The following is a 16,330-nucleotide window of genomic DNA, read 5'->3' as shown; positions in this document are numbered from 1 at the left end:
ATTTTTTAAAAAAAGATACAGCAACCATTTTCTTAACATTTGTCACACAGTTCAGGGGATTGACCAACTTCAGTTACCCAGTAACCAGTTGGCTTGAGCCAACTTTGACTCACAGATACCATGCGTGTAGTGTAGACTTGTGCTCCACAGGGCTTTCAATAGCTGATTTTTTAGATGTAGATTGCTAGGACTTTCTTCTGAGGTTCCTCTGGGTAGACTCAAACCTCCTACCTTTTGGTTTGTAGCCACTTATACAACTCGGGGATTCACTAGGTAGCTCTTGCTCTGAGTCACTCAAGTTTGCTGTGGGGCAGGAGCCATCTCGAATGCTTTCTCTGCCAAAAGAACAAACCAATCTGTGCTGGAAGAAGTGCAACCAGAGTGCACTGTGGAAGCCAGGATGGCCATACTTCATCTCTCGTACTTCAGCCATATTGTCAGGAGGGACTAGTGCCTGGAGAAGGATATCATGTTTGATAAAGTGGAGGGTCAGAGAAAAAGAGGAAAGCCCCAACAAGATGGACTGGCACAGAGGCAGCAGTGATGGGCACAAATGTAGCAAGAATTGTGAGGTTGGCCCAGGACCAGGCAGTGTTTCCTTCTGTTGTTCACAGGGTCGCTATGAGTCAGTACCGACTCGATGGCACCTAACAACATTTCTTCAATTGGACACTGGTTGTACAAGGGAGTTCACTTTGTGAAAACTCATGGAATTAGTCACTTGTAGTTTGTGCACATTTGTGAATGTTGTACATAAAGATACTGTTAAAAAGAAGGAAAATTGTGTTTTTTGCCAACTATCAAATACTTGATATTTACTGGCAGGTTCTTTGCATATGCTGTTTCTAACTTATTATATTTATGGTGGGTTTTTTTTTTGGTCTGGATTTTTGTTCTTTTTTGGGAGTGCATTAATTGCGTTCATTGTGAACACTTGCTTAATAGAGGTAGTCCCCTGGTGCTGCCAGTTAATGTGCTGAACTGCAATGTCAGTTTGAACCTCAAGGTCGGCATTTCAAACTCAGCAGCCACTCCTTGGAAACCCTATACAGGGTCACAGTGAGCTGGAACCGACTCAATGACACTTACCAACAACTACTTAGGACAGGGTTCCATTCTGATAACTCCATCATAAGTCACTCTGACATGTAGAATAGTTCATTTTTCTAAAAGTTTTCATTATTATTGCCTTTTATCAGTATTTTTATAAATCATAACATTGATCACCCACGAGTGAACATCTGAAAATGATAACAGCAAATTATAGGCTAAAACATTGTATATGTTGTTGTTGTTAAGTGCCATCAAGTCGGTCCCGACCCATAGCGACCCTGTACAGGGTCTCCGAGGGTGTAAATCTTTACGGGAGTAGAAAGCCTCATCTTTCTCCAGCGGAGCGGCTGGTAGTTTCGAACCGCTGACCTTAAGGTTCGCAGCCCAATTCGTAACCACTATGCTACCGTATATAGTACAGGTTATTAACAATATGGAGTCTGGTGTGGTGCTGTAGGAAAATGCACTGAACTACAAGATTAGCTTTGAACCACAAGGTCAGTGGTCCAAACCTACCATCTGCTCCTCAGAAACCCTATACAGGGTCATGTGAGTCTGAACCGACTCGACAACACTTAACAGCAACATTTAACAATAAAGAGTCCTGGTGTGGTGCTGTAGGATAAACACTGACCTGCAAGGTTGGTTGGAATCACATGGTCAGCAGTTCAAATCCACCAGCCGCTCCTCAGAAATCCTATACAGGGTTGTTATGAGTCGGAACTAACTCAATGGCACTTAACAACAACAACACTAACAATAAGATGCACCCCCCCAAAAAACAGATGGTCATAAGTGTGTCCTAGCTTAAATGTATCATAAATGTGGAGCTATCTGTAACGTAAAATTAAAACTTCAGATAATAGTAAGTTCATGGCAGAGTTTTGTTTTTGTTTCTTTCCTTCTTTAATCTGTACTGTAGTCAGCTTGGCAAATAACAAAATCTGAGTTTCCAAGGACTATAGGTGGCTTAAGAACTTCTGACCTCTTGGTTATCAGCTGAATGCTGAACCACTGAGCTACTAGGGTACCTTATAAAATGTAAAAATCTGTCGGCTGCAGCTAACACCAGTGTAGCTGTCCCCTTAGGAATTCATTGTAAAAGGGTTTCACTGTACTTTGTAAAGCCATTTGGAATTCTTCATGATGCAAGGTTCTATATAAAGCAGGTAATATAATGGACTTGGCTTTCAACTTCTTTCATTTAAGCCTTAACAGAAACATGAATCTACTATATTAGCATCATAAAACAATAGGTGCTATATAAATGCTGAATAGAAATATTCCAGGTGAATTAAATTGCAAATACAGCCATGTATGAGCAAAGTATTAGTTAAGTGCTTTATCAAGTTTTATACAAATGCTGATTAATACGGCAATAATACTCAATTAAAATAATAATAATGCTATATTTGCCTACTTTCGTCCAATTCTCTGGTCAGACATTAATTTAGTTATTTGGTGTGTACTTGCCACCTTGATCTCAAGCCCTAATCTCAAACCAACATGAGATGCTTCTATGGAAGTTTGCAGTCTTTCTTCTGGGTTGCTACCCAACAAAAGCTCCAGAAAGTTAGGGGAAATGGTGGCAAAAGAAGCCCCTCTCATATACTTGTTACTTTTTAAAGAGTCTATGACCAGATACTCAACAACAACGAATTAAAAAGAGAATAATCCCCCTGCTCCTAGGTAATGAGTTAATGATATGTTTTGTAGGTTTCTTTCAGCGATCAGTTCCTCCAGTGCATCCCAAGACTACAGTCACTGGGTGTTATCCATATGGGTTAATGTGCTGGACTGCAAAGTAGGTTTGAATCGCATAGTTGGTGGTTCAAGCTCACTGGTCACTCTTCAGAAATCCTATACAGGGTCTTTATGAGTCAGAACTGACTTGATGGCACTTAACAAACAACGTGGATAAGCCCAGACAGCAAACCTAAAGGTCAGTTGTTCAAACCCACCAACTGTTCCTCAGAAACCTTATATAAGTCAGAATCTACTCGACAGCACTTAACAACAACACCAATGCTTCACTTCAAGGACAGTGGTGACCAGAAATACCGGAAAAGAGCCTAAAATGTTACTAGGATGCCTTACATGAAAGATATATATATCATTGTTCTTTTTTTTAATTTAATAACATCTTTGGAGATTGAGAGGTGATTCCCACTTCTTTGTATCTTGGAGTCCAGATTTGTAGACTTTTATTTCTCCTTAAATGTAGTAACAGTGCAACTATTAGTTTTGCTTGGGTTTCAGATCAAGTATTCGCTTGATGGGGGAAACAACATTTCTACTTCAAGCTCTCATTTTTAAGTTAGAAAATTTTGGTTCTTGGGACAGAACACATAAGTTATTGCTAGGAGTCAACTTTCTTTGAGTCCAGCCTTGGATATAAAATGAAATAAGCTGTCAAACTTTTCTCAGAAAGTTTCAAATTTCACTTTGGACAGGGTAGGCATTCATTTGAAAATGGGTGAAGAAGGCCCAAACAAACTGAGAGGATGTTAACCAGAGAGTGGAGACCCACTGCCCACTGCTTAACTGAAGATAGGGCCAGTGTTAACTGAAAGAAGAAAGGTGTAGTTTTACGTCTCTAAAAGGAATCAGAGGGAAATGCACAAATCTCTCACCCCAAGGAAAGCCAAGGAAAGCATAAAATGAACCGCATGCCTGTCTCGATTCCTTTTCATTGCAGTATTACAGATATTTGACAAGAAATAGCATATTCTAAGCAAGAAGACTCTTGTCTTAGACTAGTCCAGTGGGTTTCAAAACTCTTTTTAGCAATTTGCTCCAGGAAATCTTTACAACTAAATAAAAATAAAAGCTCCAGAATCCTCTTCAGGTCTCTGCTGATTCTGTGTTAGGTCCTCCAAGGGGCCCTCCTCAGCTGTTTGTTGTCACTACTCAAGTCTGGTGGAAAGAGGAGGTTGTTGTGAGAGGCCAGAATATTCATGGAGAAGAGGGGACCTAAACTAGACTGTGCATGGTAAGTAGAATACAGGGAAGAGTTGTTGTTGTTAAGTGACTTCAAGTCGTTTCCAACTCATAGCAACCCTGTATAGGGTTCCCAAGGAGCGGCTGGTGAATTTGAACAACTGACCTTGCGGTTAAAACCGATCTTGCAATCTAGTACTTTATCCCACAGCACTACACCAGGGAATTAGGTGCCTACGAAATCACTGGAAAGGCTGGAGGAATATAGTCAGGGGATCCTTAGACTACATATTTGGCTTCAAGGTTACACATTATCTGTGGTCAGGAAACTACCAGAAATTGTATTACCACAACCCTAACTGCTGCCACAACTGCCCCCATCCCACAATGCTGGTGTCTAGCAGCCTCCTTTGTGATCAGTTGATGGTCAGCCAGAAAGGCCACTGCAGGAAAATGGCCTCTGCTTCCCTCTGCCTTCTGATTGTATGCAAGGGCATCTTTCCCAGAACCTAAACTGTGTTCAGAGCCGTAGCCTCAAGTGTGGCTGGGAATATAGCTCTTAGCCTTCTAGTTTCATGACACAAGGGGAAACCTAGAGCTGACTGAGAATCTGGGGAAAGGGCCAGCATTGGTGACAAGTCTGATTAAAGGCAGAGGTAATGCAAATTCAAGTTCTCATTAGAGCAGAAAGCCCCAACAGAAACTGCTCTGATGTCAGTAAGAAGTTCAGGGCTCCATATATGTATATATAGCTATATGTTTCGTCCTGGTATGACGCTGTGGGATAATGCACTAGACCTCAAGGTCGGTTTGAACCACAAGGTTAACAGTTCAAACTCACCAGTTGCTCCTCAGAAACCCTATACAGGGTCACTATGAATCTGAACTGACTCGACAGCACTTTACAACAACAACATATGTATATGGCTAAATCTGTTAAGTCAGTTCCAATTCATCATGACCCTGTATAGGGCTTCTGAAGCTGTAAATCTATACAGAAGGAGCAAACCTCATCTTTCCACCATCAATACTCATGGTAGCCACAGTCAAGATATCAAATGGTGTATTGCATTAGGAAATTCTGCTGCAAAAGACCTCTTTAAAGTATTAAAGAGCAAAGAGGTCACTTTGAGGACTAAGGTGCGCCTGACCCAAGCCGTGGTATTTTCAATCACCTCATATGCATGTGAAAGTTGGATAATGAATAAAGAAGACCAAAAAAGAATCAATACATTTGAGTTATGGTGTTGGAGAAGAATATTGAAAGTACCATGGATTGCCAGAAGAACAAATAAATCTGTCTTGAAAGAAGTACAGCCAGAATATCCCTTCGAATCCAGGATGGCAAGACTTTGTACATGTTTGTACTTTGGACATGCAGTCAAGAGGAACCAGTTCTTGGAGAAGCACATCATGCTTGGTAAAGTGGAGGGTCATCAAAAGAGAGGGTGACTCCCCAGAAGATGGAATGATATGGTGGTCAGCAACAACGGGCTCAAATATAGCAAAGTTGTGAGGATGCTACATGATGGGGAAATGTATTGTTCAGTTATGCATAAATTTGCTGAGTCAGAACCGACTCAACAGCACTATATATAAAGTACTGTTTTATATATACATACATATACATATGTATGTATATATATTATGGGTTTTTACTTTTTCTTCACTCATGAATATATTTTTCTTCATTAATAAATGGCCATTTAGTGACATTATCAATGTTAATAACCACATTGACAATAGTGTTCTTTTACAGAGATATCTCATACTTTATTTAATTAGTATTTAAAATTCCCTTTTGGTTGCACATTGCAACATGCTAGATAAGTAGTAATGTGATAATCGGAAATGCAATATTATAGAGGAGATTTTAATTGGGAGGTGCTTAAAACAAAAAATAAGAAGGGAAAATGCAGCAAAGCTCATATTTTCCTCATCTAACAAATGGGCCTAATAGAGGTGACATTTCATGCTCTATCCTAAACCTCCCAGTTCTGTCTGTCTCTGTCCTAAACTATGTGTTCCATTTGTGTTAAAACTCAAGTCTTAACAGCAACTCACAAAAAGTATGATTTTCAGGACGAGAAGAATTCCCACTAAACTTGAGTTCAATTCGTGTGGTACTTGAGAGACCGCTCTGTGGCTAAGACAGTGCTCCACACAGTTGGGGAGGGGGAATCAAAGAAATCACATACTCATCTCTCACCAAAGAGATGAGAAGACATCTCTCAGCCATGTTGAGGCATCTGCGTCCCACACAATAAGCAGGAAACTATGAACCAACTAACTGTGTGTGTGATTTTATATCCTCTAGAACAAGAACATTTAAGGAATGACCTCTTTAGAGTCTCCTTACCTAGACATCTCCATCTTTTTAGTTTTTAATAAAGCAAAAGGCAGTTATCCCTGGTGGTTTGTAGCTAGAGTTCATTATCAGAGCAACGCTTGGCTTTTAAATGGTGTTAACACTGAAATCCTCTTCTCTAGTCTGTTTCTGCTTAAGATTTCCTCATCTTGATCCTCTCTCGCCACTTATTGATCACACTGCATGCTTCAAAGTGTTCATTTAATCATTCCACTTTTTTCTAAAGAGAAGCTAACTCTCAGTATGCCATGGGCTTCCTATGACCCTTCCTTTGCCTTAAAAATATCTTGAAAGAGTAAATCGGCCAATAAGGTAACTAACCAGAGCAAAAAGCCTTTCACAAATTCTCCCAAATAGACTGTAAGCAGAGAAAATACAGCAATCACATGTACTGTCTGGGGGCTCCTGGGCTGTATATTGACTCATCCAATTATAATGGGAACACAGCCTGGGACCATCACTCCCCGGACACTTGACCTGTGCTTCTGACATTGCAGCCGGATGCATTTGAAGCTGTTTGGGGATTTTGAATTCCAAGCATGGTTTAAGATCTGGCCATTTTGCTCTGTTGTTTCTGTGTTCCTTCTGTTTGACAATTTGTAGCTTTTAATTTCTTTGATCAGAGTAAAAGCTCTTAAGCAGATGGTTGTAATTGGTCCCCAGGGTTAAACCCTGGGAGGGAGTTTGAATGAGGGACTCACCAAGGTTCTGAGATCCTGTGACTCACTCGGCTGGACCCTACGCCAAGAGTGAGGGTGCTGATTGCTTCCAACCTGTTCTTCAGTGAGTAATAAATGTCATCTGATCTTTCTTCATATGGTAGGGATGATATCCATAGAAGAGAGCATGAAAAATAGTATGTGCTAAAAATGTATTCACAGCAGCCAAACTCATGCATGCTTGGAATTAAGTTGTTGTGTTCAGCCCATTTGTCATTCTTTTTATGTCCAAGTTTTAGTAACAGGATGTTTTCAAATAGTTTACATTTCTCTTGGGACATCTTCCCTAACCAAATGTCATATTTGTGTTAGCCAGGAGTTATTTTGGTGTGCGTAATTCTTGTAGTTTCCAGCCCCGTGACTTAGGCCGTTTCTGCAAGCAGAATCCTGCATTGAAGATAATGGGTTTTTCTTGCCTGTCCATAAGGAGAAAAATTATTACATCAGGGAATTTTACAGAGTACATTGTTAAATCCTTGGACATTAAAAGGTTTAGCTGCTTGGATTATACATGGGGTAGAATAAAGCTGCAACTGATATTCAAAAGCATATTTGATGAAAATGTTAATGCTGGCATTTATTTTGTATACTATCTAATAGTCTCTAAGGAAATTATATTTATTAGGGCTTTCTTTCTCCTCACCCTATCTATGGCCCCTCCCACCCCAGGCCCTTTACTGTACTTCAAAATATCTTTCTTTTCTGGTTAAAAGGTAATGATGTCTGTTGTTAAAAAAAAAAAAAGGAAAAACATAAAAATGTAAAGAAAAATTAAAAGTAGCTTTTGGAGTCCTGATGTAACTCTTAGAGTTATACTAGAGTGCTAAATGCAAGGTCAGTGGTTCAAACCTACTAGCTGCTACTCTGAAACCCCGCACAAAGTTGCTATGAGTTGGAATCGACAAATTAGCACTAAATAAGGATTCTTTAATCCTGGTGTTTTCATTTAAAAAAAAAAAAAAAAGTCAGCAGGAAACTATTAGTGTATATGCTTTTAAACGCTTACAAAAATTTTTAAACTTTTCTGGATTTAATACTTCTTGGTATAAGTCCTGATTCTTCCAACAGGAATTGTGCTCTAGCATCAAGATTTCTGATGCTTACACTTCAAATAAAGCTTCATTCCTGAATGCTCCCTTTTCAGGTAGTTGGACAAGAAGAGGTTTAGACTGGTTCATCTCATTGTGGTCTTTGTTAAATCACTATTATTAATGTAGTATTCTGTGAATAATAGTACATAGAATTAAAGGGATCACTCAATAGTAATAAGAGAATATAGCCAATAAGTTAAAAAATGAAGCATCTGCCTTAGCTGCAAGAAAGTCTGAGGAAGTGAATTGGACACATTGTCCTCTGAGTAAGGATCAAGGAGGGTGTGAATATCCAGTACCCAGCCCTCAATATGTACGTAAAAGGTGATACAGTCTGTCAGGGAATATCTGGCTTCCAAACCTACAGCCTCTACGTCTACATCCTAAGACCTCTGAGCTACTAGGGATTTTTTGTGCCCCTTTTTCTATATAAACCTGGAACCTGGACAGCAAGACAGTTACGTTTTAGAAATACTCAACACCAGGAACAACTACTGGTTTCTCTTCATCCAGAGTAAAAAAGAGTGAAGAAAATCAAAGATGGAAGGAAACAATTAGGCCAAAGGACTATGGACCACATGAACCCATCTTGGTGACCCTAAGACCAGAAGAACTAGCTGGTGTCCGCCTACCACTGCTGGTGGCTCTAAAAGGGATCACAATAGAAGGGCCATATAGAGTGTGGGGGGGCAAATGTGGAACAAAATTTAACATCATGAAAAAGACTAGGCGTACTGGGGAACATAGGAGACAATGACCTTTAGTCACTCTTCAAGCCTGGAAGTAAACTCACCATGTGGCTCAACTTTCAGCCAAACAATAGGCCTATAAGGCGGAACAATTACACTAGGAAAGTACCAAATTCTTACCATAGTCAACCATTGGAAAGTCTAAAAGTAGCATTTGCTCAAGGATAACATTGGAGTGTTAACCATAAGGTCGGTGGTTCAAACACACCAACTGCTTCTTAGAAACCCTATACAGGGTGGCTATGAGTTGGAACCGAGTTGATGGCATTTAACAATAACAGCAGCAAAACTCGGAAGGTAGAAAGGGATAGAAAAGAAGGATGAATGGGTGCATGAAACAGGCAGGAGGTGGGAAGGGTGCTGTTCCATTTTGGGAATTGCAATCAATATCATAAAACAAATTGTGTATGAAGTGTTGACTAGAAAACCCGTTTGCTCTGTAAATTTTCATTCAAATCACAATAAAAAGTTTTGTTTTTTAAAAATAAGTGTTCAGCACCAATAATGAAAGATAAATTAATATTCTAACAAGGAGCATGGAGAAGTTATTACACCAAACATGAAGATGTGCTTATGGCTAAATTCAGACTTTTTAGAGCCAGGTTCCTAGAAGCAAATTCTTTCCAGATACAATTATCCTACGATCCATACCAAGAACTATTTATTCTAGAATCAGTAGTTCCTTGCATAAGCAATTTCTAAACTGAAAAATAAACCCTAGCTAATAATCATCTGGCAGAAAACAAAAATCTACTTAATTCAACAGATTTAGTTCAACTGATTTGTGTGTAGATACGACTCTGATCTCCTGGGACACCATTTATTTAATGTACTGAAATATATATCTTGAGTCTGACATTTTTTTTTCTCAAAAACTAAATTTCTATGACTTTTCTTAGACTTACATCTTCCCATTCTCCTTTCAAAGTAAAGACATTCCCCAGCCAATACTCACTACCTTTAACCAATTTAAGCTGAGAATTTACTAATTTTTACCAATTTCCCTCCCTTCTTTTTCTCTCCTATTTGTCACCTCAATTTTTGCACTCCAGCCTATAGGTAGGGGAAGAGTTTAGAAGCATAAAGAAGATATTATATTCTGGTGTGGCTCTGTAGCATAAAGCACTGGACCGCAAAGTCGGTTTGAACCACAAGGTCAGTGGTTCAAACTCACTGGTCGCTCCTCAGAAACCCTATACAGGGTCACTATGAGTAGGAATCGACAGGTCAGCACTTAACAATAACATTGAGGACAGAAGCTGTCACAACAAGGTTTTATCTTTCTGTTGCCTTGCCCTTCCTTGCTTTTGCTGTAAGCAAGTGGTTAATTGCCTAGAATTTCTAAGATGTATGGATTTAAAAGTCCTCTGTCTCCAGGTCATTCCTATCATTGGATAAGATAACTGCAGTTCTCAGAGGTACGCATAGCTGTTCTGATGGCAGAATGCGGTAATTTGCAGCTACTGCTGTACAGAATGAAGGAAATGCAACTGTTTTCCTCCTGGGAAAAGCCACTTAGGCAAGAAAATAAATAAGAGGATTTTGATGATATTTGGAACTCTCATACAGTGCCCAGGGAGGCTCCATCTTTAAACTCTTGTCGTTTCATGTCTGTACAAAAATTATAATGGAAGAAAAAAGGCTCACAGTTCTCTGAATATGAAATGTATCCATATTCTATTGGGGTAATGCAGCCCACGGTTTGAATTTCTTCATTCTTTTGTCTCATTAAAGGAAACAAATGTAAAAGGTCCAGCATGGTTCCCGGCATAGAGTTGTTTCCAGCCATGGAGTCGAATCCAACTCATGGTGGCTTTCTGAACAAAATGTCACCCAATCCTAAGTCACACTTGCCACTGTGGCAGCTATTGTGCCAGTCTGTCTCACCGAGGGTTTCCCTTACCCTCACTGGCCCTGGTGATGGGTCCAAAATAAGCATATCGAACAATGTTCTGTTGTATTCATGAGGTTTTCACCGGTTAATTTCCAGAAATAGATGACCAGGACTTTCTTCTGTCTTAGTCGGAAAGTTCCACTAAAACCTGTCCACCATGGATGACCCTGCTGGTATTTGAAATCTGCTGGCATAGCTTCCAGCATCATAGCAACATGCATGCTACCACAGTAAGATGAACTGACAGCTGGGTATTGGGACAAGTACCAGGATATCTATCACATCCTTTTATTTCCTTCTCCCTCTTTCATTGAGATCTTGTTGCCTGTGCTTCTTGTTAAAAGTCCTATCTGAAGAAAATCCAAAACTCTAGTATATCTAAGCTATAGTCAATTAGAACCAATGAAATAAGACTAAATTGTTAAGATATTAAGCTCTCTCCATCTCCATAATTTTCTGCGTGCATTGTGGCCCTTCATGGTTGAATACAACCAATCGATATTCAAGTTGTTTGCTTTTCCCCCAATAGCCACAATAAAATTCGACATATGTTACGTTGGTCTACTTGGGAGAGAGATATGCACATGAATAATAATGCTGTGTTCCAGGCACTGGGTGATAATACTATAATAATAGCAATTATTACTTTCCATCGAAATTATAGTAAAAAAAGTTTTAAGAGGTATTACTATATCAACAATTTATTGAGCACTTACTATATACCAAACATTGTGTAAAATGTTGTTGTTGTTGTTTAATTACTGCCTTTTATTTTTTGTTTATTGTACTGTGGTAAATATATATATATATATTTTTTCACATATTGTATAAAATTATTTGCTGTATAGGCTCAAGGTTGTTGTTGTTATTGTAAGATGCCATTGAGTTTGTTCTGACTCATAGCAACCCTGTGCACAACAAAATAAAACATTTCCCAGTCCTACACCATCCTCACAATTGTTATGCTGAAGCCCACTGCTGCTGCCACCGAGCCAATCCATCTCAGTGGGGTCTTCTTTTTCACTGATCCTCCATTTTACCAAGCATGATGTCATTCTCCTGGGATTGGTCCCTCCTGATAACATGTTCAAAGTTATGTGAGACGAAATCTCCTCATCCTGGCTTCTAAGGTGCATTCTGTTGGCACTTCTTCCAAAACAGGTTTGTTTGTTCTTTTCCAACACCATTAACTCAAATACATCAATTCTTCTATAGTCTTCCTTATTCATTGTCCAACTTTCACATGCATATGAGGTTACTGAAAATACCATGGCTTGGATCAGGTCCACTTTGTCTTCAAACTCATATCTTTGCTCTTGAACATTTTAAAGAGGTCTTGTGAAGCAGATTCATCCAATGCAATGTATCATTTGATTTCTTGACTGCTGCTTCCATATGAGTGTTGATTGTGGATCTGAGCAAAATGAAGACTTTGACTATTTCAGTCTTTTCTCCATTTATGATGGTATTTATTGGTTCAGTGGTGAGGATTTTTGTTTTCTTTACATTGAAGTGCAGTCCATACTGAAAGCTGTGGTCTTTGGTCTTCACCAGTGTCCTTTTCAGTTTTGACAAACAAGGCTGTGTCATCTGTATAACAGGGTTAATGAATTTTCCTCCCATCCTGATGCCATGTCCTTCATATAATCCAGTCTCTTGAATTTGTTGCTCAGCATACAAATTGAATAAGTATGGTGAAATGATACAACTCTACCACACACCCTTCCTGATTTGAAAACATTCATATCCCTTGTTCTATTCAAATGACTGCCTCTTGGTCTAAGTTCAGGTTCCTCATGAGCACAATTAAGTGTCTGGAATACCCATTCTTCACATTGTATTCCTTACTTGTCATGATCCACACAGTCAAAGGCTTTTGCATAGTCAATAAAGCACAGGTAAACATCTTTCTGTATTCTCTACTTTTAGCTAACTTTCATCTATGATATCCCACATTCCACATCCTCATCTGAATTCAGCTTGAACCTCTGGCAGTTCCCTGATGATGTATCGATGTAGCCATTTCTAAATTATCTTCAGCAAAATTTTGCTTGCATGTGGCATTAATGATATGATTCAATTATTTCTGAATTCCGTTGGGTCATCTATCTTTGGAATGGGCACAAATATGGATCTCTTCCAATCACTTAACCAGGTAGCATCTTTCAAATTTCTTGGCATAGATGAGTGAGTGCTTCCAGTTCTGTATCAATTTGTTGAAGATTTCAATAATTTATTTATCAATTCCTTTAATGGACCTTACACTTCTTTCTTCAGTTCTTGGTCAATTGCTACCTCTTGAAATGATTGAGCATCAAACATTTCTTTTTGGTACAGTGACTTTGTGTATATCTTCCATCTTTTTTTTTTTAGTTTATTTTAACAGCAAACTTACAGGAACAGCACAGAAGGCAGACAACATTAAAAACATGTACTTGCATGTAGGACAACTCAGAAAAAGTATAGTGAATAGATGGAATCTACCGTATGATAAAAATGTTACAAACACCATTTAGTTGCCATCAATAAGAAATTTACTTGTATAAAAAAAAAAATGCTGACATTGTCCAGAAAATTTTAACAGGTTTATTTATAATTGTTATAAAGTTGAACTGCTGAAACTTGTTCACTGAAACATTTTGACTTGCATTAAAGCTTTATGTCCCGGTATTTATATTAAAAATTCACACAAATGAAAATGAAAAAACTGCCAATACCTGGTTTCTGTCCCCTATTTTTCCATTCGCAATCATATACTTAGGTACCTTTTGACCCCATGGGGGGAAAAAATTAACGTTCAGAACTACCAACAACAGCAAGAAGAGAATTTTTTTTTTTTTTTTTTAAAGAATGAAATGTTTCCCATTATAGTGGATTCTTAAGCACGTTCTTCACGTAAGCCATGTGCAAGCTGGTTGTCATAATTGTTACACGTTTGGCATGGATAGCACACAGGTTGGTGTCTTCAAAAATGCCAACCAGGTAGGCCTCACTCGCCTCCTGCAAAGCACCAATAGCTGCACTCTGGAAGCGCAGATTTGTTTTGAAGTCCTGAGCTATTTCTCGAACCAGACACTGGAAGGGGAGTTTAAGAATCGGAAGTTCGGTGGACTTCTGATAACGTCTAATTTCACGAAGCGCCACAGTACTAGGCCTGTAACGATGAGGTTTCTTCACCCCTCCAGTAGGGGGCGCACTCTTACGAGCAGCTTTTGCAGCCGGTTGCTTCCTGGTTGCTTTCCCACCGGTTGATTTGCAGGCAGTCTGCTTTGTATGAGCCACGGTATAGAGACCTCTTCACGTACTCCCCTATTCCTTCAGCTGAAGCTCCGAGAGCTAGAGTGTTGGGGGCGCCACAGTGACTGTGAACACCCTATCTTCTTTTGATGCTCTCTGCATCATTCGATGTTTTGCCCATAGCATCTTTCAAAATTGCAAGTCAAGCCTTGAATTTTTTCTTAAGTTCCTTTGGCTTGCTAAATGCTGAGCATGTTTTTCCCTTTTGGTTTTCTTTTGGTCTTTACACGTTTCATTATAATATTTGACTTTGTCTTCTTGAGCTGCCCTTGGAAATTTTCTGTTCAGCTCTTTGCCTCCACATTTTTTCCATTCACTTTAGCATCTCTATGTTGGAATCCTGGTGCTGTGGGATAAAGCATTGGACCACAAGGTCAGTTTAAAATACAAGGTCAGCTGTTCAAACTACCAGCCGCTCCTTAAAAACGTTAGACAAAGTCACTACGAATCAAAACTGACTCGACAGCGCTTAAAAACAACATGCTGGAAGGCAATTTCAACCATTAAGAGCAGTCTTTTCTGACATCCATTTTGGTCTTTTCCTTATTTTTTTATCTTTTTAATGTCCGTTTTTCTGCTCCCGTAAAGATTTACAGCCTCGGAAACCCTGTACAGGCTTGCTATGGGTCGGAACCGACTCAACGGCACTTAACAACAAATGACTGTTTGCGTTCTTGATATTCTAGATATCATCCCACAACTCTTATGGTATTTGGTTAGTAATGCCTAATATATCAAATCTGTTCTTGAGATGGTCTCTAAATTCAGGGTAGATAGGCTTTAATCTAGGAACATCTCTTTTTTTTTTCCCCTTCAAACACAGGCTATCAGCTAATAATAACTATTATTAAAATAGTTCCATTTTCAGGTATGAAAAAGTCCAACCCATACTTAATCAAAGCTTCCAATTTAAATCTTCTCTTAGTGCTGCCTGGAATTCCACACTGGTAACATTCCCGTTCCCATCGGCTACTGTGGTGAAGATCCGCTGGGCCTCGTTTCCCTGTTCAGTGGCTCCCCTCTGAATTTGAAGAAGCTGGCTGCCTCGCAACCCACCTCCCCTGACTAGAAGAGGATGGGCAGTAACTTCTGAAAAGAGTTTTTTGAGAAACAAGACACTTTGGCAGTTGAAACATCCACTTTGGCCCCCACCCAACTGCTCTGGCAGTAATTGTCTGCCTTTCTCTACCTCTCTCCTTTGAAGACCTCACCCATGTGATTTTTAACGATCATCTTTACCTGTGTAAAGGGATGTTTTAAGGCTGAGATTTCAACTCCATGTTAATAGAGGGAATTTTTGTCAGGAGGATGTTTTGGGGAACACTTTACCATCTCATCTACAGTACAGTGGGACTACCATGAAGACACTTGGTGAACTTACTATGTGAGACCCACAAAGACCAATGGATCTCTAGCGTTCGCCTGTAAAGATTTTGGGGATCATGGTGGCTGATCTCTTTGACCCCTTTTTCTAAGTCCTGTGTCTTGTTCTACTTTCAGACATGAGCTTCTTAACACCTAATGTCCCTAGCTGTGAGGTTCAGTCAAAATCTGAGTCAATGAGATTAAGTTCCCTTCCACATTCTGTTACACAAATATTATCTGGTTTAATCCTCAAAGCAGTCCTCTGAGAGAGATAAGATCCCAGCTTTACAAATGATGAGCCAATAAAGGGAGATTATATATTTCCACCTAGATCACACAATTAGTAACAATACTGTTATCTGCTGTGATAGTTGCCATCAAGTTGGTTCTAACTCCTGGTGAGCCCATGGACAACAGAACAAAACGTTACCCCGTCTGCACCCTCCTCAGGAGAGTTGATACGCTCAAGTCCATTGTTGTGGCCAATGGATATTACGTTTTAATTGCTTCCCAATCTAGAGGGATCATCTTCTAGCACGATATCAGGCAATATTGTGCAGGATTAAAATCCAGACTGTATGATTCCAAAACCCATTTTTTTCCACCACACCCTGGCAGAGAAGAAGGTAAAACCATCACAAGATAATGGGACGCTGTCTGTGCCTATGATGGGAAATAATCTGAGGTATCGCTAAAGGATATACCTCAAAATGAGGAGAAACAGCAGCAAACATCCATTAATAATCAGAACAGGAATGTACGAAGTATGAATCTAGGAAAGTTGGAAGGTGTCTAAATTAAATGGAACACATAAAGATTGATATCCTAGGCATTAGTAAGATGAAATGGACTGG

The 16,330-nt window shown here is 39.4% G+C and overlaps 1 protein-coding gene across 1 annotated transcript in view; it reads right to left on the bottom strand.

Moving 5' to 3' along the window:
* Nucleotides 1-13,679: 13,679 nt before the first annotated feature.
* Nucleotides 13,680-16,330, bottom strand: part of LOC102834872 (histone H3.3 type 2-like) — a 10,275-nt gene continuing 7,624 nt past the window's right edge. Inside the window, exon 2 of the mRNA XM_006832277.1 lies at nucleotides 13,680-14,109. Within this exon, the coding sequence (XP_006832340.1) occupies nucleotides 13,680-14,109 (430 nt within the window). The remainder of the gene's footprint in view (nucleotides 14,110-16,330) is intronic.

This window comes from Chrysochloris asiatica, unplaced genomic scaffold (genome assembly GCF_000296735.1).
Source record: "Chrysochloris asiatica unplaced genomic scaffold, ChrAsi1.0 scaffold00006, whole genome shotgun sequence".
NCBI lineage: Eukaryota > Metazoa > Chordata > Mammalia > Afrosoricida > Chrysochloridae > Chrysochloris > Chrysochloris asiatica.
This window is presented reverse-complemented; position numbering and strand designations above follow the sequence as displayed.